General features: G+C 52.7%; 1 protein-coding gene across 6 annotated transcripts in view; it reads left to right on the top strand.

Moving 5' to 3' along the window:
* LOC121098360 (opioid-binding protein/cell adhesion molecule homolog) overlaps window positions 1-26259 on the top strand; it is a 309136-nt gene that overhangs the window by 191285 nt on the left and 91592 nt on the right. For 3 of the 6 annotated variants that reach the window (XM_040616273.1, XM_040616275.1, XM_040616272.1), the window contains one exon: window positions 8570-8654. In XM_040616273.1, the coding sequence (XP_040472207.1) occupies window positions 8570-8654 (85 nt within the window). Of the gene's footprint in view, window positions 1-7476; window positions 8655-26259 lie in introns of those variants that run through there. The other 3 variants (XM_040616276.1, XM_040616271.1, XM_040616274.1) reach the window with 3 other exon arrangements.

Below are 26259 nucleotides of genomic sequence, written 5' to 3'. Positions count from 1 at the left end.
CACCTTCTAAATGTGTGCTGGGGCCACTGTTACTGAGCCTCCCAGGACAGCCAAGAGCATGGTGTTTCCTTCTTCCAGCATCTAGCGTAGGTTGCACGACTGCGCTCTGATCATTTCTAGGTCTCTGTATTTCGTAAATAAGCCTGGAGGCCAGGCAGTGGCTTCACATTTAGAAACATCAGAGCGATGTGATATCTATTTATTTGGCCTTTTACTGGTTCAGTTAAGAGCTCACAAAACACTTCGTGAGCATCTATGAAATGAGGCTTGTAATGCTCCCAGGAGAGGGAAGAAATGTTCCTGCTCCACTTGGCAGGTGGGTGAAGCTGCGGGGCTCCGAGAGGCTCGCTGCCTTGCCTGCAGTCAGGGTGAGACTGTGGTAGGTGCGGGAGTAAATCCCAGCTCCTCTTTTCCATTTCTAGTCTGTAATGGCTTGTAAGACTCAAGTGCACGTTGCATGCCCAGACTCAGCAATGCCAAGCCATCTGTGGTCAAGATCTCCCTTTTTTGGTGTTTCTCCTGTTCCTGGACTAATTTGGGAATGTGGTTGTGCCTCCAAACCTTGTCCCAGTGAGAAGTCATTAGGTGGGACGTAAACATGGTACTGATGATAGAGAAACTACATCAAAGCCAGCCTGGCCCCTTTGCTGTCAGAGCTCTCTCCCATTTGCACATCTTTCTGGAACTCCTCCATCTCAGAGATACCTTCAGGTCTGTCCACGCTCCTGGCCCCTTGGACCTTGGGGTGCCTCAGCTGGAGACCACCAGCCTGTGCATGGCCTCTTCCTGGTTGCTTCTCTCTTGCCTCTGTCTTTGTGGTTCAGGTTCAGCTTGCGGCACTGGAACGTTTGCTGTGGCTTTTGCTAAACTCAGACCTCCTCCCACCACCGAGTCAGGCTCGTTCGTAGGGTTTGGGATGAACCCGAGATGCTCATGCATGGTGGGCACCCAAGTGTGTGTATGGCCCTTGGCTTTCTCTAGGCTGGTAGATGATTTTGCAGAGGTGAGTGTATGTGATACTTGTGCTCCTGCTCTGCCCTGGGCAAGAGGGCTGTGTCCCTCCCTCTGCAGAAAAGCTATGTCGGTTTTTTGGGCTCCCCCCCCAGTCTCTGGGGCTGGGAAGATGGGGTACATGCACCGTGCTGCACCGTGGCTCCATCAGCACCCGCTCTTCAACAGCAACACCCCAACATCACCTCCCATCTCCTATGCTCACCTTGGGGCTGGGGGGATGCCCTTAGAGGTGGCAGTGGGGGGAAGCGGGGCCATCGCCCTGCCCCGTGCTCGGCCATGCCCGGTCTGCCCCTGTTGGTAACCTGCTTTCCCTCCCTTCCCCCTCCACAGGGCTTTGGGCCTTGGGTGGATGGAGCAGTTCCCCCGTCCCCTGCAGCTCAGAGGGTTCAGAGCAAGAAGGGACATTTTGCAACCTCAAACCTTGCCCACCCTGCCCTTGTCTGGGGGGGCGGGGGGAATGGGCTCTGTCACCCACCCTACAGCTCCGTCCCCGTGCACGGTGGCTGTCCCCAGCAGCCCTCAAGCTGCAGCGCGCCCCGGTACCCGTAACACCCTCGGGTTCCCCTGAGCAACCCATGTCCTTGGGGGTGATAGTGAAGCAGGTGGGCTTTTAATTGCTCCTCACTGTCCCAGGGGGGGGTTGGCCTCATCCTGCCCAGGGGCAAAGCCATGCAGGGGTGGAGGCTGGCTGCCTCCCTCCCTCTTCCCTCAGGTTCTGTGGGGCTGGAGCCTCCCAGGTGCTGCAAATTGCCTGCACCCTATAATTCAGGGGCAGGCAGCGACTACCTACATCCTCTTCCCACCCCTGAATAAATTTGCCTGAGTGGGATGCGCTTGCAGGTGCCTTCAAGTCCCCCTCGCTTGGCCCTATGGATCAGTGCAAGCTGTAAGTCCCCTCCAGATTTTTCCCTCTGCTTCCCAGGGACATGGGAAATTTGGGAATGGGCTCCTGGAAGCATCTCTTTGGCAAATGCCAGCAGGGACTACGTAATGCACTGGGGTTGGGTTTTTTTATTTGGGTTTTTTTTTGTTTTTTTGGTTTTTTGGTTTTTTTGTGTGTGCTGTTTGGCAGTTGGCTGGCAATTTTTTTTTTTTTTTTTTTTTTTTTTTTAAGGCTGAACTTTGGTGTGTTTTGATATGGAAATGTTTTGGCAACGAAGCAAAATGTCACATGTCTGTAATACCCCCACCCCCACCCCACACCCTTTCCCTGGAGAGTCAGGTTTTAAGGGAAGGATAGCATGGGATTTGAAAACTTGCCCAAACGCACTAAATACCAACAGGAATGGCAACACAAAAATCTTGGCAACGCGAAGAAAATCTTAACATTTTGCTTTCCTTAGTTAAAAAAATATATATATATATATATAAAAAAAATTAAATTCCTGGATCTTTGTCAGAAATGCTGCTGGAAAATGAAATCCTTGCCTTTCAAGCTTTTTGGGCGATGTTGTGACGGCTCCGCATGGTTCTGCTGTTCCCGAGTGTCCCAGCCCCTTCAAGGTTTCCTTGAGCAGCGCAGGGTGTTTTCAGAGTTGATATTTTTGCTTTAATATTTGGTGTAACGAGGGAGGCTGCTTTTAACTCCGCAAGGTGGGTGTCTTCAGAGCTGCCTCCTTTTTGAAATTCAGTTGTCAGGTTTACACGCAGTTTAAGCGTGCCATATGTCTCTGGTTCAGTGGAGGATTTTAGCTGCACGCTGAGCATTAAGTGTAAAGTAATCCCGGTAAAATCCGCAGCCATGGCCGTGCAGCTGGGTGGGTGTTGCAGGTCCTCCTGAAGCACGACCTGCCTCGCCATGCTGTCGGCGTGACTCCAGGCTGGGTTTCCATCTTCTTGGAAGGATTTTATGGAAGAAGGGAAGATTTGTTCATGCATTTAGGGCACAGGGATGGTGTTGGAAGGGCTACCTGGGCGTTGACTGCTAAACCAGTCCAGCAGTTGGGTGTTAGCGAGGAGCTGGAGTCTTGAGTTTGCATTTTCTGCCCAGGCGAGCTCAAGCACTGCGATCAATTTGAAGAATAGGCTGCATTTTTTTCACAATTACCTCAGCAGTTTTTTGTTTTTTTTTTTTTTTTTTTTGCTAAATTCATGCGATAAAATGCATTAAATGTAACAGCACGGAAAATAAAAGTTCGGTTTGCAGAGGGAGCCTGATTTAGTGTGAAGATAAAACAAGATAAAACAACTGGAAAAATTAAGTGGGGATAAATAAATTCTGCCAGAGAGGCAGGGATGACAGAGGGGGAGAGCTGCATGCGTGCCATCGGCCAGGCAGCGGTCAGTGCAGCTGTGAATGGCTTTCCTAAGGTTTACATCCCGCGAAGGGGGTGATGCTTTGCCATACCCCCCCTCCCCCACACAGGCAGATAGATGCTCAGCTTTATCCTGGGACTGTGAGATGTGATTCTCCCTGCTGTGCTACTTTGCATGGGGTGTGCGTGCTGCTCCTGCCCATGCACAGTGCTCTCCATGCATGCTCTCTTTTTCGGGTGAAGGAATGAGAATATTCGGCAGCAAATGGGAAAAGCAAGAAGCAGGGTGGCGGGGCGTGGGGGAAGGTGTCGGGATGGATTGCCAAATATGCTGGGTAAAAATTAGCAGCTGCAAGTGTGCAAGAGAAAAGGTGGAGAAGAGAGGGGGTAGGGACAGATGGAGAGAAGGAGGGAGAGAAAGAGGAGGTGGGAGAGAAGGGAGGAGGGGATAATAGTGCAGAAAGATATTAGTTAAAAATCTTATAGCCACAAGCCCAGACGCCATCTGTATGTAGCAGGATACCAACAAGACACAGCGCTCTCTATTCACCATGGAGGTGTTACATATATCTTGGCCAGATCGCGTGGCCAGGATGTTCAGGATTAGAAATTTCACATGTCCCAGGAGAGAGGTGCCTTAAAAGAGCCCTGTTTTCAGAAAGCTGTCTGGAAGCCGGGGACTGGAAAGGAGCTGTTGTCTTTGAAAAAGCTTCTCTGGGGTTTCCAGAGGGAGATCTGGAGAACTTCCACTTCCACTAGTGCTGGAGGGCAAATCCCTGGGAGCAAGGATTAGCTCTTTGATTAAACAAGCCCAGCTCCTCCAAGGACTGCTGTCCCCTACAGCTCTGCTGGGTTGTTGCTTTCTGGGTGAAGCATTAACCCCTTCAGTTGCAAACAAGGCTGAATGGCGTAGAGACACCAAAGTGCATCTTGGAAAAAGAAAAGAAGAAAAGCAAGTTGCATCTTTCCTTTAAGATTTAGTTTTCTTTGCCTGCTGAGGACTGTGCTTTTCCCCTTTGAGAAGGACACGGCGGTTTGGTGGGCCCTTCATGGGAGAAGCTGCTGTTGTGGGGTGAAGTAGATGCCCCGCTCTTGGCCGTGTTCAAGGCCAGGTTGAACGTGGCTTTGGGCAACCTGCTTTAGTGGAAGGTGTCCCTGCCGACGGCAGGGGGGTTGGAACTAGTTGACCTTTAAGGTCCCTTCCATCCCAAACCATTCTGTGATTCTATGAAGTGCACGTCGCTGGTACAGCTGTGTCCATGCTTGATAGCGCTCCCCTACCCAGTCAGGGTGCTTGTGGGAAGGCCATAGCTTATGAATATCCGTGTCTTGTTGAAAAGGAGTTAGAAATACTCTTTGGGGCTCTTCTGGAACAGGCAGTGTCCCAAAGGATGCTCATGAGTGGGGAGGTGACTTGCTGGCCAAGTGCATCAGGTCCCAGTGGTGCTGCAGTCTCCCCATCTCTCACCACTAATCTCAAGGGAGCTGGGTTCACCTCCTGCTGCACAGAGGGCATCTCAGCATGATGAGATGGGGAGAATAATCTGGGAGTGGCAGGGAGGCTGGAGAATCAAATCCAGGCTGGCTGTCCGTAGGTCCTGGTGGCTGCAGGCTGCTCCCCAGCATGTTGCCGGAGCAGGAGCAGCGCTGCCTCTGAGCTGCTCTGTGGCCCCCGGGCTCTGGTCCCTCACTAATTACTTCCAGGCCTGTTCTCTTGACATTTGCAAGCTCCTGATTAGAGCAACGAGGGAGAAATCTCTGAGGGAGATGGAGGCCAAACTGCACCACTAATAAAAGCTGAGATTGACAATCGGCTAGGAGGCGAGAGACGGGGAGGTGGAGGGACTCGTCCTTGCAGTCTCAGTTTCTTTCTGAGCCTCTGGGATGATGAGAGAAGGTCAGGGCTTGTTAACGTCACCATGAGGAGCAGCATCCGCCACTGCCATATGCCTGATGCCCCCAGGGCCTGTGCCAGCCTCTGTGTCCCTCTCAGCTAGACGATATTTTTAGACACGGACCTGAACTGAAGCCACCTGCATGACTACCCCATACAATCTCAGGTCTGCAAACTGTCTGGGTATGAAAGCAGCTCTGCTTTTGTCTGCTGACTTCGTGTTTGCATCCAGATTTTGTAGCCTCTTGGCTTTTGAGTTCTTTTTCCCTTGCCCTTTTCTCCCCCATATCCTGGCTTGCTGCCTTTGTTTGATGGCAGTGTGCTCCCTCAGGAGGTAGTAAACCAGGGCAATGGGACCGGGAGATATTTGTGCTGGGGTGGTCCAGAAGATGGGGACAGGAGAGGCTGCTCTGGCTGCCTGTACCCTCTGTCAGATGCCCAAAGCATCCTTGGGGATGAGTGCAGTTGAGACGAGATGATCTCCAGAGGTCCCTTCCAACCATGACCATTCTTTGTGTGATTCTGTGCAGACGTATCTCCGGCAGTCTCCTGCATAGCTGTTCCTGGCTGTTGGGTCCCTACCCAGTTAGGCAGGTTTCTGTTACGTAAATATGTGTAACATTTGCTTTCCAGCCCTCTCTTTCCCCTCCCCGATGCCCCATATAAGCTTACCTGTGCCCAGCTGTCTGTTGCAGCCAGTTTAGCTATCTGTCTGTCTATGCCTTTACATCTGTTTGTGTAGCTATGTCTCTCCAGCCTCCTCAGAGGCTTTCTGAGGCAGACAGCCTTTCCCCCCCCCCCCCCCCCCCCCCTTTAAATCTCCCTTTTCCTGAATTGCACTGGCTCTGGCAGGCTTTCTGCTACGTACACTCTACGTCTACAGCTTCCTATCCCAAGGGGTAAACACAATCTTACCCGGCAGAGCTTCTGGTCCCTGCAACATCCACCCCCCTGGAGCTCACCCTGCTGCTGGATGAGGCTCAGCAGCACCTGGGGCCAGGCTGTCTCACTGGTGGGGAGTTGCAACGGGTTTATGCTGACTCCTTTCTGCTGCTGCTCCCTCCCTGCCAGCAGACACAGTTCCTCTGTGCCAGGATGGGAACAGATTGGGAAGGAGATGGGGGTGTCCTTCCTCTCCATCCTTCCCCCCGAAGGATGCCTGGCATTGAAGCAGCCAGCCTTGCATGTTCAGGGTTAAGCCAACTTTTTAGCAGCTGAAAGGCTTTCTTTCTGACGGAAAACTCAGCCCTGCTTTTCTCCGTGCTTCCCTCTGCTCCTAGCCTGTCCTATTTATCCAAACTGCAGTGAGCATCCCTCTGGTGCCTGCAGCCATAGCCGGTGCCTGGAGCCAGCACGCATCCCTGCAGTGCTAGCCGGTGGCTAGCAGTGTTTTCAGGGTCTCTGTGTGCCACTGCCGTATACAAAGGACCTGCTATGCTGCTAATTGGGCTTGGGATCACTGGAAAACCCTTGCAAAACCTCTTTATTAGCTTTAGCAGCTGTGTTTGGGTCTCTGGATGAGCTTGGGGCTCCAAAATAGTAAAACTTTCGCTGGTCAGGATGCTCCTCCTCTGGTCCCTGGAAGGGACAGAGCTGCCCAGGATATATTCTGTAGAAGAGGCAGATGCCCTTTGGAGGAAGGCACCCAACCGAGGTCCAGCCTGTTTTGGCTTGGGTAGGAGGAATGTACAGCACACTGCAGGGAGATGGCAGCGTGAGGCTGATTTTCTTTTGTAGGCACAGGCACAGATGTGTCTGGATGGTCACTGAGGTCTTGATGCCCTCAGTTGCTCTTGGAGGAGGTAAATGGTGGTCTCTGGGTGCCTCCAAAGCAGGAAAGCTGTTGTTGATGTCAGGTGCTGTCCTGTTGTGAGTGGTGGGGTGGAAAGCCTTTGGGCTTTCGACTGCAACGATCTCTGTCAGGGAGCGGGGACAGCAGGGCCAGGCCAGGGAGATACTCTGGAGCTCCCTTCCAGCCTACACAGTCCCGTGGGACAAGCCCGTGGTGGCAGGACACCGTTCTTCACTACCTTGCCTGCAGGCTGGCCCCAACCCCTCTCTGCTACCCGCTGCCTCGCATGCAGCGGGGTGGGAGATGCATCAACAGGTGGATGCAGGGAAAGATGCAGCGGTTGGGGCGGGAAGGGAGCCAGCACCCTGCTGCTCTTGGGGGGCTGCGGGGCGAGCGTGCCCTGCATGAGAAGAGTCCCCTCTGCGCGGGGGGTGAAATGGTTAAAGGGGGGTGGGGGTGGTCCCTTTGGCTAGTGGGAGCTTCGGTGCCTCTGCTCGCCGAGCGCGGTGCGGCAAGGGTTAAAGGCTGGCGTGTGAAATGTGCGCCGCTCGGCTGGGCTCCCCGCCCGCTCGCCCGTGTGCGGGTGCTGGGTGCGTGCGGGTGTGCGGGAGCCAAAGTGCCGGTCAGTGATGGAGCCGCTGCCATGACAACCCCGGGCAGTCCGCCTGCGCGCCGCCCAGGGATGCTGCCGGCCAGCCGCGCCGGCGGGGCTGGGATGCTGCCGCCGCCTCGCCCGCTCCCCCGCGCCCCGGCCGCCCCGCTCTGCGCCTGAGCGGCACCGGGGGGCTCCGGCACCCACCCCGAGCCCCCCGGCTGGGCCGGCCCGCGGGGGCTCCGGACAGCCACTTCAAAAAGCCGAGGAGCATCGCTGGCTCTGCCTCGCGTCCGGGCGCCGAGGACCTCGCCTGCAGCTCCGCGGGGAAGTTTCGATCTTGCGACAGAATCGGCATTTTGGGGAGCTTTTGGGGTGGTTTTTTTTTTTTCCGTCTTCGTTTTCCTTTTCCCTCTGTTATTTACACAAAAGAGCAACAGCCGGCGAACAACCCAACTCCGAGCCCGTTTTGCTCCCCCAGCCTTTTTTTATGGCCGCCCTCCCTTTCCTGCCAGAGACACTTACGTTTCCTCCTTGGGTTATAAACTTTTGATGCCAGATCTCCGCAGCGCGTGCCCAACTGAATCTTAAAGTAGCGTCTCGAGCAGCCACACATCTGTGACCTTCATCTCTTGCTCTGCACCTTCTCTCCTCCTCTTCCTCCTCCCCCCCGGCCCTCCCGTCCTCCTCCCTCACCCAAGGATACTGGGGACTCCCTCCGGATGCCGCTCGGCAGGCTCAGTGCTCGCAGACTGCCTTGCCGGGGGCTCTCCTGATCTCCGTGGAGCTCCGCATCGCTCGCCCCGGTGGTTTTGCTCCCCCCCGTCCCCACACACACGCACCCCCTCCCTCCTCTTCCCCCCCCCTTCCCCCCACTTTTCGCTCCTGGTGGCCTTGTCGGGTGTGATTTTGCCTGTTGGAAAAGTCACTGCTGCGCAGGATGGGGGTCGGTGGGTGCTTAGCCCTGCCCTGGAGGTGCCTAGTCGTCCTCTGTCTCAGGCTGCTCTTCCTTGTGCCCGCAGGAGTGCCCGTGCGCAGCGGAGATGCCACCTTCCCCAAAGCTATGGACAACGTGACTGTGCGGCAAGGGGAGAGTGCCACGCTCAGGTAGGAGCAGCTGGATTTCTGCCTTGGGGGGGCATGGTGGTGGTGGGGAGGTTGGTCCTGGCTGCGGCTCTCGGGGGATGCTGTGCGCCGAATGGGGCTGCCGGAGGGTCCTGGGACCCACCGGACACTTTGCATGTGTCCCAGGGGCTCTTCCCCATCGTGGCAGAGCGGTCTGGGGGGGACCGATGTGCTGGTGCTGTGTGGCAGGGAGCAGGGCTGCAGGGCTGGCAACCTCCCGTCGGTGCTGGTGGGGGGCTGCGGGTGCCAGACGAGGAGCTGACAAAGGGGCTTAGGTGGCAGACAGTGAGTTAGTGCTGCCTGATGCTCCTGAAGTTGTCTCCGTGCGTGTGCCTGTGTGGGAGGGGAGGGGGGGTCCACACCGCCTGCACCGATGCCAGCCTGCATTGCCAGCGGGTTTCCAGGGCTGCGATGCCTCCGAGGTATCAGTGTTTTGCCTTGATCACTTTATAGTCTCTGCACGAATCTGTTAATATCAAATCAATCTTTTACTCCAGGGGTGCATCTTATGAATTCTGATGGATGCTTTACCTTACGCTGTTTGCTGTCGGAGCAATGCAGGCAGCTTATATGCAGATGGGCCACTTCTATGCTGCACAATACAGCAGAGCATCCCTTTTCATTCCGTGAATGAGTTACAGGTGTACATGGTGCATTACCCATGTAGGGTAGCAGCTCTCAACAGACATCGCAGCAGCGTGGCCAGATGAGCAGATAGCAGCTCAGCCTTTTTCGGAGGGCGGCGGGGAGTCAGCTGGCGGCTGGGGCTTTGGGTCGTGCTGTGCGTGCTTCGGGCAGCCCAGGGAGGACCTGAGCCAGTTAATCCGGCTGGGCAAACAACCCTGGGAGCTGGGGGAGAAGCACTGGTGACGGTGGGGCTTGAGCCTGGAGTGAGTGAGTCTGGAGGAGTTAGTCTGCTTGCTTTCCCTGCAATAGCAAGTGGCGTGTGCCCCCCCCACGAGGCTGGCTGCTCCCTCCCTCAGACCTGGAGTACCAGGGCTGCAGCAGAGAGCAGCTGCTCTTCCCGAAGCCAAGCACAGGGATGGCACGGGCGAGCAGTGTGTCACGCTCTCCGTTAGCCGCTGAGCTGTTGCAGGGATGGGGAGCTTACACTGGTTTGAGCAGAGGGTGCTGCGCTCACGTGGGAGACAGAGGCATGAGGCTGGCAGGGTCAGGCAGGCTTTCTGTGGCTCGGTGGTCTTTGTAGAGGGGAAATATTTGGTGCATAACGTGATGGTGTGAAAGAACAGGCTCTGGCTTGAGGGCTCGGTGAGTTCCGTGCTGCTGAGAAAGGCGTTGGTTGCTTGTCTGTCTGCTTCCCGGCACGGCGCCTGCTGGACTTTGGGATGTCCTGGGTGCGTCCCTATTCCTCCGTCCCAGCCTGGGACCCACTGGGACACCCTTGCCATCACCCCGTGTAACTGGGGGCCGTGGCACAGCAGGAGAGCAGAGGGCACATTTCCTTATGCTCTTCATAATTGAACTGCAATGATGATTAGCCTGAGCTGGAGTGAGCAAGGCAGTTTAAAGAGAAGACAGTCCCCCGGAGAGATGCCTTTGGCCTTGGTGCTCTTTTCCTCAGTGTCTGAATTTGTCTCCCTGGTGAAGTGTGGGGGTTTGGGGCTCTCCAAGGCAATGCTCGTGGAGGTGCGAGCAGGATGGGTGCCTGCTGTGGTCGAGCTCTGCGGGAGGCTGAGCCCCTTCCCTGGGGAGCACCCTCAGCTCCAGCGCCAGCCGAGCCAGCTGCCAGCAGAGGGCTGACTTGGATCTCCTGGGTTTTTTTAAAGCTTCTGGCCTCTTTTTTTGTGCTGTTTTCAAGAGGGGAGATGTTTGTGAAGCAGTCAGCGCTGGAGCAAAGGGGTATCTTAGCCTTCCTATAAGAAATTCTGAATCCCCTGGTGGGACTTCCAGCGCTGGCACTTAGAGGAAGCCCCTGCCCCAAAAGCACTTGTTTTTTACTCATTCCTCGCCCTGGCATCTGCTCCTGCCCCGGCTCTCCGGTGCGTCTTTTCCATGCTCTCACCCCCACCCTTTTCCTCCTCAAGTTTACCTTTTGCCTGCTGCAGTCTTGTTTCTGGCCTCCGGCTCCCATTTGCCCTCAGTCTGCTCCATCTCTTCTGGCATTGCTGTTTCCCAATGGTCCCCTCCTTTCTCTCCCACCCCTCTTTCCCTGCTGCTGCCCCTCTGCAGCCTCTGGGTAGGGAGCAGCTTTCTGTCTCCCCTTGGGGTCTGGAGGTGGGCAAGGCATTGCACGCAGCAACCCAAAGCATCAACCCTGGGTGTCATGCAGCAGCTTAAAGGTAGAGCATCTTGAGGATGTGGCTGGTATTTATTTGCAGGCTGCGATACCCTACAGAGAGCCAGGAAGGGGGAATTGCCCCGGGCAGTCTTTCCGTCTGGGTGATGTTTGTGGTAGATGTCTGATGTGGGGCTCTGGCTGGGATTTTCTCCCAGCACATAGTCTGTGCACCCATAGCAGGAGCAGATGTGGTGTCCTCTGCTGTCCTCCCTGCAAAATGACATGTTTCTCAGGGCTCAAATTAAGGAGTTTGGCCTTGGAAAACTGAGCCCTGTGATTCCAGCTTGTTGCATTTGCAGAATTAGCTGCAGTCCCGTTAGGTCTGGAGGGGCCAGGTGCTCTCCCATCCTGCTTGGTACGGTGCCGCTGCCTGGTCACGAGATGGGCTGAGCCTGCGAGTCCCCCTGGCTTTGGCAGGGCTGATGGAAGCTCGTTGCTTTCCAAGATCAGCTCTTTAACCACACATTGCATTGCAGAAAGGAGACGTGAGGGAGAGCAGAACCGCATGTTAGCGGTGGAGGAAGCCTGGAGGCTTTTCAGGCCGGTTGTGGTTTTCCTGTATTGGATTTTGGGCGCTTCCATTTCCAGCTCTCCACCCTTTTTCCGAGGGAGGCTCAGCCTAATCCTTGCAGAAACTAAGGCTCCATCTACAGGCAACTTCTAGGTCATCTTAGATCAGCAGCAAATGATTCCCTTATTTTAAGCAGAGATTGTTGATAATTCACTATTTTTTATTGTAAGAACAAACAATTCCCGTAATAGTCGTGCACCTTTCCTCTCCAGGGAGCTGAAAGCAGTTTGTGAATTCTCTGTGTACTACTAAAGGGAAAATCAAGCTGCCTCTTCCCTGACTCTGAAATACAAAACCTTCTACCATGAAGCAGGGCAGGTGTTTAGATGGCAGCAGTAACCCCTGTTACCCACCAGTCTGGGACACGAAACGGAACAAGGAGCACACTGGTAACCGGCAGGGAGGTTGCAGAAGGTCACTTTTTAATTTCCCAGCTGGGATTTGATGTGGAAACAAGGATTAAGTTTCTGGTTTTGGGAAGAGTGCCACCGAGTCTCAGCTTTCTACGCACGATGCTTCTTGGATGCGTGCCCTGCGAGCTGCGGGGCACGGGCATCCATCCCTGAGGTTGCTATGGGGGCATCGCTGGCACGTCCCCAGCATGGTTAGCAATCCCAGTGGGCTGACCCTGGCTAGAAACCTAGAGTTGTGTTTTATCCCAACTGCATCGCAGTGCTGGAAGCATCTTCACCATCGCGGAGGGCTGCCAGAGTTTGAGCCGGAGTGCAAAGGCAATGCAGGCAGGGGCTGAACACCGCTGCTGTGGCAAATATTCAAGCGGCGTTAGAATGGGGTTGTAGAGTAAACGGGATCATATTGCTTGTGCCGCCAGCAAACCGACCTTTTATAACAGGCATCAGTACAGTTCATAAAGACATAAAACAACAGCTGCTCAAAATTTCAAGGCTTTATAGTTTTATCTGTATTTAAGAAATATTGGCTTTTTTTTTTTTTTTTTCACCCCCCTGTAAGGCAAGGAGAGTGTGTTTCAGCTGTTGGAGGGAGTAGCTGGGAGACATAGGGTGGGCTGGGTTTTCTGCCTGGCTGTCGCCGCAGGAACACGAGGACTGGAGGAGCCCCCTCTCCTGCTCTCCACCTCAGTTTCCCCATCTGTAAAATGGATCCAACAGTAGTTTGTCAGCTATGATTAGAAGAATCGAGTGTTCATAGCTGGTGCTGAGATTGTACAGAAAGCGTTAGGCATGTATAACTAGGCTTTAAACTAAATACAGAGCTGTTTTTTTCACTGTATTTAAAGGCACATTTTCAAGTCAAATCCCCCTCTGCCTTTCTGTTTGTTTCTGGTGAGCCTGTGGCTTTCCCCATTTCTTGTCCATGAAGGAGACCAAAAAAAGCAGGGTAGCTTTGCTCAGTCGCATCCAGGACTCTGCGATTGGCTGTATTTTGTCAATTAGCGAGTACGAGAACTAGTCCAATTAAAAATAAAACACCAGAATATAACATCGTGAGATGCCGTTCTTCCATTTATTTTTGCAATTATAGTTTTAATTATTTCTGACAATGCTGCTTTGCTTTTTTTCTTTTCTTTTCCTTTTTTTTTTTTTTTTTTTTTTTTTTTTTTCCCCGGGTGTAATAATCTACCGCAGTCTATTTCCCAGCACATGATGATGCTTCAGTAAAATACAACCAGCATGAGCAGGTGGCAGGACCACAGTCTCTGGGCACAGGTCTGGGAAGTCAGGAAATCAGATTTTGAAATCTTTTTTTTTTTCCTCTTTCTTGGTCAAACTGCCAGCCCCCAGTTTACCTACCTGTTAATGGGGGTTGTGACACTCTCCCGCCACTGTGCAACGTGCAACTGTGGTACCCGGCGGAGAAAAGAAGCGTGAAGGCAGCCACGTCTCTGCTGTTAAATCCTTGCCGAGAAGTAGGGAGAGAGTTGCCGCTTTTTGTGTGCAAATGCTAAAAGCATGGGGATTAGCAAAGAGCAGATTAACGAGGACTTGCTCCGTTGCTGCCCCCTCCCTCCCCCTCCTAGCCAAAAAGTTTTCTGGAGCAGCTAAATATATACCTGCCGTTTCCAAGGTAGAGCCTGCTGCGTGGCGGAGCTGTAATTGGCGACTCAGTGAAATTACAGCCACGGATTCTGGCATTTGGATCCTCCTGGCTGGCATAATAATTTCTCCCTAGGTAGCTGGTATTTAACTTGTCTTATCTGCTCCTGATAGTTATAATTACAGTGCCCGCTAATTTCCCTGTAATATTGCAGCCGTTGGAAGGGTGGTTGGAGAAAGGTCGGGGGGTTGCAGGAGGGGGTTGCAGGAGGGCTCCTTCCACCCCAGCCCGTTGCACAGAGGCAGATGCTGCCGCCGAAATGCAGATGCTGAGACTGTGCAGGTGGCTCCCAGTGTCCCCAGTCATGCCCCCTTCCCACCTTGGTGGGGCTGGAGCAGCCGAGCAGCCCCCCGCCTTGCCTTCATCCTTGCTGTCATCTCGGGAGGAGATGCTGGAGGGAGTTTGGAGCTGTGGTGTCCTTGTGTGAGATGAATTTCAGCCTCCACCTTGGGTCAGGGTAGGGCTTGCTGGTTTGTGTGGGGTGCCTGCTTGGCTGGCACGGGGAGAGCTTGGGGGTCCTTGCTCAGGAGCACAGTCCTGCTGTGCGAGGGGCAGATTTGGGGCCGGCTTTGGGGTGCTCACCTTCAACTGGCAAGGCTTTCACTGCTGCTTGGCCCAACGCCTCTCCTGCCCAGCCAGTGCCGGTATGGCAAGAGAGGCTGTGCTGTGGGAGTAAGACGGGACCAGAGCAGCAAAGATCTGCAGCCACAGAGACCATAACCAGGGCACTTTTTGCTTCAAAAAAGCCTAGGTTTTTTTTTTTTTTGAGAGCACAGCGAGATGGTCCGGCGCAGCATTGGGAGAAGGAGTCACTCACCATCACCTCTCCAGGGGCCAGGATAAGCCCTGGAATGGTCCTCTTGGCTAAAAAAAAAAAGCCAACCCCCACGCTACGGTTTTTTGAGCTCTGCTAGCCAGAAATAGTTACAAGTGGTGATATTGAGCTCCAGGGGATGAGACTCAACTGTTAGTAATCCTTTCACTATAGGGTACACGACATCTTTTTGCAAGCATAATAAACTCCCTGGGATTGTGAGTGGTAATATGTGTCCTTTCCCTGGATCATGCACACTGCTCCAGGAGCTCGAGTCTTTGTTTCTAGAAAAGGATTAGGTGTTAACGCTGCAAAATGAAACCGGGGCACAGTGGCTTGTCTTTCACGTTCCCGGTTGCCGAAGAGTTTCTCTGTTCCCTCGACTGCTCTCACAGTTTGCCTTCTCCTTGCATTAAGCCCTAACCCACGGATGCTTTTTACAACAGCTGGACATATTGTTTTAAGTGATAATCTGTAGATACTACAGCCAAGCAGACAGTTCATAAGGAATATCTGATTCAGTGACTATCACTTCTTCTTCCGTCCTTGCAAGCAGCCTTTGAGGGTTAGGATATTCTGGTTTTTCTTTTTCTTTTTTTTTTTTTTTTTTTTAATGAGAAAAATAATGCCCCCACAGCCCCTGCTACGATTCTTAGCCTGTAATGGGTTGTTTACTGCAGGTTTGATTTGATGTGTAGGTCCTATCTTCCCTGACAGACAGAAACCTTCAAGGTTGGATCTTTAGTGCAAAATACTCACATATTGTACTTCTGTTTTCCTATGAATATTTCCCAAGATTTGCTTAAATTGAGTTGTTTCCATGACTATATTCGCTTGATGGACTAGTTCCTCAGGATACAAACAGGTCTCGAAGTCTGCTTCTCGATGGAAAGGGAGGATAATGAGAACAACAACTGTTGTGGTGTAGGAATAAAGCAGTAAATTGTGCTGATGCCAGTAAGGTGCTTTGTGCCATCTCCAGTGCAGGTGGGGGTTGGAGTGGGCAAACCTGAGGAGCCTTCGTACAGAGCACCTTGGTTTTTCTTCTCTTGGTGTACCGAGCTTTGTGTGTGGTGCAGCCTCCTGGCTGGAGCTGGAGAGAAGAGGAGTGAGGGGCCAGGAGGGAGAAAGTGGAAGAAGAGAAAAAAAAGCTGGGAGAAGGATAAAAAAAAAAAAAAAAAAAAGGGAGGCGCAAGAAGGGAGAGAGTAAAGGAAAAATCAGAACGTTGGAAAGACTGAGCCAAAGAAAAAGCCACGACTGGCAACTCCAATGGTGTGAAGTTCACTGCTGTGAGATGAGTTCCTAAATCAGAGCCCAGCAGGCAGCACAGCTGGCTGGGCCACGGGGATGTGCTGGCTGCAGGGAGCTGAGATGCAGGGGGGCTTTGGCTTGAGCCAACTGGTACCCAAGTCGCAGGACCAGTCTCAACAGGGCAGTGTATCCCCCCGCCTCCTATTTTTTATATTTTCTCTGTGTGTGTGCATGTGAGTGTGTGTATATATATATATAAATATAAAAATCTAACAAATTTCTAACCCATATAAATCCAATTACCCATGTTTTGCCTGCAGGGAGCGAGGGAGATTAATGTTTGGTATTTTGGCAGGAATGTAAAAAGAAATAGGTGGTAATAACAATGAAGGCTCATAAAAAGGAACCGATAGCCGTGTCTGCGCCCGGGAACCCGGCCGTAATTCTCGTGGGCATTTGCCGGCAGGCTGCCCTGCTCCCGCGGAGGGGCACGAAAGAGCCAGGAGTGCTTCCTGGGCACCTGAGCATTCATCCTGCGAGAGGCGATGACATTAATGTGATAATAATGGAGGCTGATAAAAAGAAATGGTTTATGCTCCCCGGGCACCTTCTCGTAACACATCCCGCTCTGTGTCACGGCTTGTAAGAGCCATGGGAGCGTGCTGCTGTTATCCCTGTTTTGCAGAGAGGCAAGCAAGTCCCAAGAAAGGGGGATGAATGTGGATTATTTTTTGGAAGGAGAGATGGGAGCTAAGCCCTTCACCCTCTGTAATGAGCCTGTGGTTGTGTTGGTCCTTTCAGCTCTGGCTTGGAGTGACCTGACCTAGGCTTTTTCAGGTAGTTATGGCTGTGTGTAGGAGTTGGGTGTACCAGAGTTGTGCTCTGGCAGAGAACATCTCTCATAATTTTTTTCCCTCTGCTTTGAGCCTTTTTCTGCAGAGTCTATGCATGATGAGTTTCCCCCAACTCTTTCCCTTCCCTAGCATGAACCTGGACATAGGAGATGCCTTTTGCCTGCAGCACCCGCGCAGGGGACGGTAGTTTTGTTGGAGGTTAAGCAGTCACCGCAAGGCTGCACCCATCGCATCACATCAGTGCTTGGCTTTGTCCCCTTCTGCTCCTCCATCACAGCCTGTGGTCTGTCCCGCGTGGTGACCACAGTCGAGAGGGTGTCATGCTACCAGGCATCTCTCCTCCCTCTGCTTTGACACGTGGGAGCCAGCCACTCATCATCCTTCATCGATACTCTCCCCTCAGCTGCCCTGGTGAGGTCCTCTCTTGGGCACAGCGCTGCCCTGTGTCCCCTGCATCACGGGTTCAGCACAGTGAGTGGCATCCCGCGCTGCTCCCTCCACCGTCACCCACAGTCACGTATTAATCACGGTTCAGATATTGCATCCCTACAGCGGTTTCTGCCGCCTTTGCTGGCTTTGCATCAGGCTCCTTGCTCTCCGTTTATTACCACGACCGGTTTTATAACCCACTTTATCAGATGACTTTTTTTTTTTTTTTCTTTCTTAAAGAGCATAACCCATGAGCAACTCATCATTTCAGAAAGAGGGAGAGTGCCGTTAGCAGAAGAGAAAGCCTCCATGCTTATGCCTTAAACGAAGAGGCTGCTTTACTGTGGTGTTGCATTTAATTCAATCAAGGCAGTTAAAGCTGAGATTTAAAGTCCTTTGTGTGATCACAGGAGTTGCTCTGATGCAGCAGCAGGTAGAAGAAAAGATTGAGCCCATTTCCAAGGAGACTCGAAGTAACTGTTGGAAGCAGCCAGGCCTGGGGCTTACTGCGGCAGCAGCTACGGTGGGAAGCTGTTAGCATTCACGTCGCATCCCATCCCTCTCTCCGTCACCCTCCCTGCTCTTGCTCCTTATCCCCATATATTCCTTTAAGTGGAATTGATTAGTTAGGCTTTTCTTTTTTATTTCTTTTTTTTTATTATTTTTTTATTTTTTAAACTGGGGGGAGGGCTGTTTTTAATTAATATTCTTAACTGTATGATAATTACGCCGGCTGGTCCCATCGCTGTCTGAGTCACCCTCTCCTCCCTTCCTCTTGCGAGAAGGCTGTTTGGACTTAATTAAAGTTAGGGATCCAGGGCTAGCAGGAACAGCGGGAGTCTTGCAGGGCTTTTGATGAAATGATTGCTGTGGGGGAAGCGGCCAGTTTCTTCCCAGAGCCATAGATTGCTGTGCTGAGACACCGTTACAACCATCTGGTTTGACCACCTGCATTACACAGGCCATTGCATCTCATCCCGCATTTCCCATCCTGTGCCCGCAAGCTCCTCCCGGACACCACGGCCCCTGTTTTGGGGTGGGAGCACACTCGTTTCGGTGTGTTGCCCCCGGTTAGAAACATCCCTTCCTTGAGGGAGCGAGTCTTTGAGCAACACCAGCTGAGCTCCCCGTGCCCATCGTTGTTGGGCGTGTTGCAGGTTGTGGTGGGGGATGCTATCGGAGGGATAACGGAGCAATTGTGTGGACTCGGCGGGTCTTTTTCATCTCTCGTTTCAGCGCTCGTGCTTGTAGACAGCGCTGCCACCAGAGCTCAAATGCAGCCCAAGCGAGAGCTTAACAAGCTCCGAGAGCTGTCCAGAAAGTTATCCTGACACCAAGTGACAGACTCTCAATTGATATCCTCTGGAGACTTTAAACTCACTTCTGCAAGGTTTCCAAAGCTGGTTTTGTCTCATACCTGAAGAATCCTTTATCTGCTGCGACGCCTCCCCTGCCTTGTCTCATTGCTCTTGACGTTTCTCTTTGTTGCCTGCTGCAGCACGGGTAAACTCCACTGCAAAACTATTTAAGAGGGTTTATCTTGCTCTCTGCTCCTCCTCTGGTCTCTTCTACTCTCTTGCTGAGGTTCCCCTATAAATTGTCTGGGCTGATGCCGTTCCTGCTTGGCTCTGCAGGGAACTGGCTGGAGCAGTCAGGACCTCTGTTGCTCATCTGAGAGGGCAGGGGATGCTCCAGAGAGCTGAGGAAAGGCAAATACAGTGTCTGGTGTGGTGGAAAAGGGGGGAGAAGCTGTCCTAGGAGATTGCTCCCCTTCCATCCTGAGAAAGCTGGGAAAAAAAAAGTAAAATTTTTGTGATCAGCTGTGCCACAGCCCGTGGAGATTTGTCAAGGAGAAAGTGTGTCAGACTAATCTAACATCCTCTGTACGGCAGCGTCACAAGCCTCGTGGGTGAGGGGAAGCAGGAGATGTCTCGGACAGTGACCCAGGCAAGGCTGGAGCTGCTGCCCTGTGAGCGGGTGGGAAAGCTGAGGTGGGAACCACCGGCCGGAGCAGGCTGTAGGGGAACGGGCTGGCTGCTCTAAGGTGCTTCCCTGCTTTTGAGACCCAGCCCAAGAGGAACTCCTAGCCCAATCGACAGGAAAAACCAAAGGCACCTTTGCAGTAGTTTGAGGCTGCAGCTGGCTGACAACGTCCCGCTGGATTGCGCGGAGGGCTTGGGTGATCGTCTTCATGTCCTCGGTCTCCTTGTGCAGGATTCCTGGTGTGCGAGTGTGGCTGTTCATAGCCTTGTCACGCTGCAGGACTGGCATTGCAGGGTGTCATCGAGGACTTTGAAGGCTTCTGAAGTAGCAATGTGTAGCTGCTGACGTCTCGTTGTATACTCCATCCCACGGTGGCCCGTGTGAGAAGGTCCAGGGTGGAGCATCTTGACTGATCTGTTAAGTTGGGTTGGTTTTCCTTCCAGGCAATGGGGATTGCCAGCCCACGAGCTGCAGGATGACTGCTGGCCTCGTCCTGCTGCCTTTTCTTCCCTTTTTGTACAGTGGTGCTGAGAAACAGGACTCCTCATCCCCTTCTTGCGGAGGATGTCATGCTCCAGCACGGGCTGCAGAGCCAGCCAGCCCTGGGAAAAGCACGCTGACCCCTTCCCTGGTCACTGTGCAGACCTGTTATGCACAAGAGAAGGTTTTAAGAGGCAGCTGGGGCTTGCCCAGACTCTATAACTGAGACTGCAGACTCTCAGAGGTGCACTTGGAGCATTTTCCTTGATTTTGCTTTTATTGCCTGGTAAATCAGTGATGGGGCCAGTCCATCTGCAGGAAGCAGCTCCCTTTACTAAAAGGTGCTGGCTCTCCCCGTTGGCCGCATCCTACACTGTGTGTGAGCTGTGAGGGTGCGGGGTGTGTTTTCACCTTTGCTATCTCTCCAGCTGGGGTTTGGACCCAGAGCAGGGATTATGCTGCAGCCACATCCCTCTTGGTGCTGCCCTGAGGCTGGGTCTGTGATGCTGGCTCCCAGCTGAATCCCTTCGCCATCCCTCTCCTAGCCCACTGCCCCAAGCCAGGAGCCATCGAGGGTGGCCAGCACTGGGTGGTCCTGGCTGTGGGCTCCCTCTGGGAAGAAGCTCTGCCACCAGCTCGGCCTCACTCTCTGAAACCGGTGCTTTGCCCTGCGATTGCTGAACTTGCAGCTGGTTTTCAAGACTGATGCTGCATGTAGCGGGGTGCTGCCAAACCCAGGGCCCAGCAGGTTATTTCCCTTCAGAAGCCGTTTATCTTTTCCCTTTCAGACATGGGGCTTCTGCCTCTCATCTTTCTTTTCCTCCCCCGTGGGATGGAGCCCAACCTTCCCAGCCCTCCCAAATCACTGGTGCTTGGCACTGGGGTCAGACCCCATCCAAGGAACGCAGGGACATCCCAGGGAGGAGAGGCAGCTATGGGGAGCAGGCACGGTGGGCAAGGGGGTGGCCAGACTTGGTGAGTTTCTACAATGATGCTTGACATCTATCGACTCCTTTCCAGTTGTTATTTAGAGGGAGGTCGCTGCAGACTTCAGCTTCTTGCGCGTGTCTTTTCTGACCAGGTTTTTGGATGAGGCTACCCTGCGGGCTGGTGGGATGCCAACAGGTACCAGGCTTGGGTTTGAAAGTCTTTTTTTCTGGCAGAGAATTGGCCATTTGTCTCTGTTTCTCAGGGTTTTGCATGGAGTGAGAGAAAAGTTGAGATGCAGAACGTCAGAGGAGAAGTTCAGGAGCACCTTGGGCTCTGCCACCGCTTCTCACTATGACCTTGGGCACCTCACTTACCTTGGGGCTTTGATTGTCTCAATTAAAAAGCAAGGGCTCCAAATTTCCTGACTTCTCTTCCTACTCCCCATGGTTGGGAGACTCTGATCCTTGGGTAGGGGCTGGCGTGCTGCCGAGCACTTTTGAGAATCCCATCCAAAAGTTGCTTTCAGGAGCAACGCTTTTTTTCATTAAACACTAACTTAATAGTACAGGAGAACACTGTGTGATGGTTATTAAAGTTTAACAACTGTGTATATCTATTACCTAGCTGCTAAATCTTTATATGCCTTAAATAATCAATTGGTATTTAATTAGCATACAGTACTATTACTGCCTTTCCAAATCTATAATGATAAACCAAGTTACAAGTTATTGGATGTTAATTACTATCTGATGATTGGAAACAGCAAGACATTTACCAGCCTCATCCCAGATATAATACAGCGTGTCCGTGCACACTGCAGAGCTAAACCGTGCTTACTGTCTCTTAATAATCAATGGGTGTTTAACATGCAATATTTGTCTAATTAGCACTAAATTAAATCCTCATTGACAACACTTCAGGGTAAGAGATCTGCATCAAATATGATGGATTAGACACAGAAAGGCTGTTATTGTAAGCAGGAGATGTGCGTGTCATTTGCTTTCTTGTCATGGCTGGCACATGCCTCCCTGTGACTGTCAGCCCGGTCCTGGGGGGACCGGTGATGGAGTGATGCCTCAATGTTGGATTGACAGTCCCGGACACCCCGAGTCTCTCTTTATTCAAGCTGTAGGCACAAGCAGCTCTTGCCAGCACCTTCCCCTGTTTCCGATCCCGTCTCACCCACGGATATACTTGTGCCTCCACCTAGGAGGATGGGCTCTGGAGGGGAGCAGGGCGCTTTTCTGTGCCTGGTGCTTTCTCGGCAAGCAGAGACCTGCCCAGCCGCTGTGGGCAAATTTTTCTTTTGCATTTTGTGCTATCAGCTAACTTTCTGGGGAGCCTCTGTAGTCTCTGTTTGGGCCACGAGGATGGGGGAGATGTTTGAGGCCATCGGTCTGACCTCCTGTGAGGGATGCTGGGTGAAGATCGGAGGGATGTGGGGGTGAGAGCAGCCCTGAAGCCTGGTGGTGTCTGGAAGAGCTCCCTCGGGGCGGCAGGGAAGCGCCTTGCTGCAGTTAGTCAGCAAACGTGGAAGCTGTTTTGCGAGAGCAGCAGGATGGATCACACGGCCTCTGGCTCTTTGTGAGAATCAGCCTGTCCTTCACACCCAGCGTGGATGTAATTAACTCTGCTGATGGGATGTTATGCCAACAGCAAAGCAGAAAACATCAGAAAATTAGTCTGAAGCCATACCAGGGCTGTGTGGCGGGGAGATGCAGGGATGTGGTGGCCAGGCGTGCTGCACGGCTCCCCTCCATGTGTGGGGGCATCGCTGCAGCCTCCCCGGCCTCGGATGGAGGGCAGGGTCCGTGCTTCAGAGAGGAGCAATACACCGTGGCGAGGCTCCCTGCAGGGTCCGCGTGGCTTTGCTGTAGCGTGCAGGGGAAACCAGTGGTCCCTGGGAGGTGTTTCTCTCCTGGGTGTGCACGATGTGGATATGTCGCTTCCAGCTCCTGGCTCCCTCCTTTCAATCCTTCGCGAAGAATCCTGGCGATGTCAGGAGGCTTCTCACCGGTGGTTTTCCTGCTGCCCTCAGGGTTTTCCCAAAGGTGGTGAAACCTCTCGGAGCCTGAGCAGCTCCTTGGTTCCTTGCGGGTCTTTCTCTGCCCTGCAAAGCGCAGAACCCTGCCAGCTGGGATGGATGTGTCCCGCGCTCAGCAGGAGCTGGGATGAGAAAGAAGGCAGGCACTGGGGGTGGGGTGGGGGGGTGGGAAAAGACTTCCAATTAGCAATTGAAATTGTTCTTAAAAGAATTTGCCTATTCTGCAAGGAATGTTTAGTAATTGATAGCAATTTCTAGCAATTAAATACAAATTAATTCGTGCTACTGAGTAGCAGTTTATTTATGGCTCTGTATTTATGGGCACTCCCTCTCCTTAAAAATATCGTCGTTGCTTTTGATAAGTAATTAGAGTTTACTGAATAATTTCCCAATGTAGGTATGAATTTTAAATAATTTTTAGTACCAAGCAAGTGTTTCATTGTATTGCTGAGTTGAGGGATTATCATTATTTATACTGTAGTAGGGCCTAGAGACTGGGACAGGCGCTGTGCAAGCATGTAGCAAAGACAGAGTCCCTGCTCGGAATAGTTTACAGGGATTTTTATGTCTTGAGTCTCTGCAGCCAGCTCCTGAGCATGCTTTTCCAAGAAATAAAGGTCATTTGCCACCATTTGCAGCAGTGCAGCACAGGCTACGAGCAGCGCCTTGGCTGCAACTGTGTTTCTCCTTCCTCCTGATTAGTGGGAAATAGTAATTCTCTACTAGTAATAGTAACGGTTAACCACTTGAAAGAGGAGGGTCAAGCCCCAGACCATGAGGGGGTGAACAAAGATCGTGTCTTTTGATTAGTTAAGTTTTGGATTCGAGGTGCCTTTCATTTACTTTGTGGTTTTTCTAAGGTGATCTCAGGTCGTGGTTGCAAACTTTTAATGGTGCTCCTACAGCTCTACACACACATGTTGGATCTTTATAAGAGGAGGTCTTCATACGGATCGCATCTCCAGGACTTGCGGATTTGAGGGGAGAGGGAAAAGCCGCAACTGGGTTAACGCTGTGGGTGGGAGCTGGCAGGATGTTGGCAGACCTGGAGAGAGCTCTGGCCAGAAGAGTTGATTTTAGGGAAGCTGCTGTCCCGAATGCCTTCCATCGAGCTGTGCTGATGGGTGTGCAACTCTCCTTGAAGCATCCGAGGCACTGACGAGTGTGCATCTCTCCTTGAAGCATCCAAGGGATTGATGAGTGTGCAACTCCCTTTGAAGCATCCGAGGGATGCCTGGAGGGGCAGGACCGCTGGCAGGGATGGCGTGTAGGGAAATATGTCTCCTGATGTGTGATTTGCAAACTGTGGTAGTCACCTCAAAAATGCTGTGAGCAAAGCTGGCCCGAGTGGAGGGAAGGCGCTAGTTGAAGCACGTGGTAGCAGCATCCATGCGAGGAAGATCCTGGAGAGAGGGAGAAGCCCAAGCCCGGAGAGCAGGCGTTGTGTTCAGAAGTCAGCTTGGGAGCTTTGGGCTTGCGGTGCCAGGCAGGGGTACACTCAGAAGTGCAGATTTTGTGCCCAAAATGTGGTTTTAGGGGTCCTGAGCTGGAGCGTGCTGCTTTTATTGAGGGTCAAGCTAGAGCCTGGGAACCTTGGAGAAATAATAACCCCACGGCATTAGTGTGTAGGGGACAGCTTTGGGATTTACCACGTGTATTTAGTTATAGCTGAAGTGCCCGTGGGCTATTTGGAGCTTTGAGGCTGCTTGAACCTTTCAGAGCATCACAGAGGTGCCCAACCCCATAGCTGCTCCTTTTCCCCTTTGTCACTTGTGGGTAGCAGGATCAGCCCCCACCTCATTCAAAGGCTGCGCTGATCCTGCCTGTGGCTGCACAGCCTGTTCTGGCTTGTTTCTGGCTTCATTACTGAGCTTGATTAAATGGTACTTGTACAGCCAAAGGTTGGGAAAACACACAAAGGGACTTTTCTAGTCATCTGAGGCACTTAGATACCGTGGAGACAGATGCTGAAGGGATAGAGAGACGGGGTTTGACATTGTGGTTGCAGTAATGAGATGTAACCCATTAGGGCAGTATCCTCCTGGGGTCCAGATGCCTCCAAGGAGGGGAGGGGGTTGAGGCAGAGGCTGAGGACCTGGAAAAGGCTCCCTCTCAAGAGGAAAGGCGTGAACTTGGAGAGCTGCCCTCTCCTTGAGAGGAGCTGGGGACAGGTTGCTCTGGTTTTTGCACAGGATGGTGTTGGGAGAAAATGAGGGTGAGAACGTTTTGGGCTCAGGATCTCACTTCTGTATCTTGTTTTACAGAGTCTGTGTGTGCAGCCAGCAGTATTGCTCATCCTGTTCGAGCGCACAGAGCTGCATTTAGCCGTCATCTCGTGGGCTGTGCAGCTGCTGTAATGGCACAGGCTGTGTACGGTGCATGGGGTGATGCTCAGAAAGGAGACTGCTCTTGTTATCTGGCTGTGAATCTGCAAGTGGGGTGTGATCTCCCAGACTATCTGGTCAAACTTGCCTTTGGGGGCTGGGAAAGGCCACAGCAGAAGGTGGCAGCTCTCCCTGCAGGGTGGCAGTGGGTGAGTTTAGCCAGCCCTGAAGCTGCGGGGTCTGGGACAGACCGCAGGGTCCACCCCGAGTGTCGATGCGAGGCAGTTGTCTCGGCAAAGACAGGCGCAGGACTGGCTTTTAAGGGTGAGGAACAACTTCAAACCAGCAGGCTTGTGGCTTTGAACTTTTTTGGTCCGCCAGTCTTCCTTTAGATTTCACAGTCCAATTATTTTCGTGCCGTCCTTTCCGTGCTGGAGGAGCGGGGAGCTTTCCTCCCTGCCCATCTGCAAACCTCATCGCGCGCTTCACTTAAACGTTTTCCTTTTCCTCGTTCCCCGCTGCTGTGAGGGTCTGGGGCATGGCGATAGCTTTCATCTCCTTTCTTGTGATGATTCAGAGCTGGTGGCTTTTGGCCTCTGCACTACGGGTCTCCAGTTTGTTATAAGCTGTTGTGAGGCGATTTGTGGTACCCTGGTACGTGGAGGAGAGATGCTGCAGACCCTTTTTGGATTAATCGGCTGCCTGACCGGGAGGGATGAGACCCAATGGCCCAGTGGGTCCCCTCTGGGACCCCTATAACAGCCCCTCACTCTCACCCTGTGATCTGAGTGCGCTGGCACCGGGTTGGTGTCTGGACGCGGAGATCTTAGGAGATGGTTGACACTTTCAACTGCGGTCTCTGATGGCCCTGCTCTCCCTCCCGGCAGCTCCGAGACGCTTGCTTGTGTGATTAACTTCACATCCCCAAAGTCACTGCCTCTGTAAAGCTTCAGGACTCCACCAGTGCTTCTGACTGCTTGAGTGCCCTGCAAGCCTCCAGACAAGGGTCAGCAAGGCTGCTGCTGTCAGAGGAGCTCAAAGGCTCCAGGTTTAAAAGCCAAGAGTACTCTGCTCTTTGATGGCAGGCTGAAATGCCTGCGGACTGCAAGGGGTGTAAACAGGGAGTACGGGCTCTCAGCAGCCTCGTAGCTGATACATTTTTAAGCTCCAGCTCCCTCTGCACAGGGCTTGGCAGAGCAGGGCCATGCTGGGATGCCAAAATAACCACGTGTTGGGCAGGAGGTTCCCAGTGATGATGGTGATGGCTTGCTCTGGCCCCAAAGTGGTGTCCCCAGGGACACGGTGAGGAGGGTGGCCTTGAGGGACGTGGCTGATGGGAAGGAGCTGAGCCTTCCAAATCCCTTCTGGAATGATCACGGTTAAACTCCTGGGACAGGATTGCTCACCTGTGATTCATCAGCCCTCTGTTGCTAGCACTAGGGCGTTCTCCTTTGCTGTCTGCAGAAATAACACTTGGGGACAGGAGAGGGGGACGTGTCCACCCCCGGGGAGTTTTTGGTGGCTCTGAAGT

The sequence above is a fragment of the Falco naumanni genome, chromosome 16, assembly GCF_017639655.2.
Source record: "Falco naumanni isolate bFalNau1 chromosome 16, bFalNau1.pat, whole genome shotgun sequence".
Taxonomy (NCBI): Eukaryota; Metazoa; Chordata; class Aves; order Falconiformes; family Falconidae; genus Falco; species Falco naumanni.
Note: the sequence above shows the minus strand (reverse complement) of the source record. Positions and strands in the feature narration are given on the sequence as shown.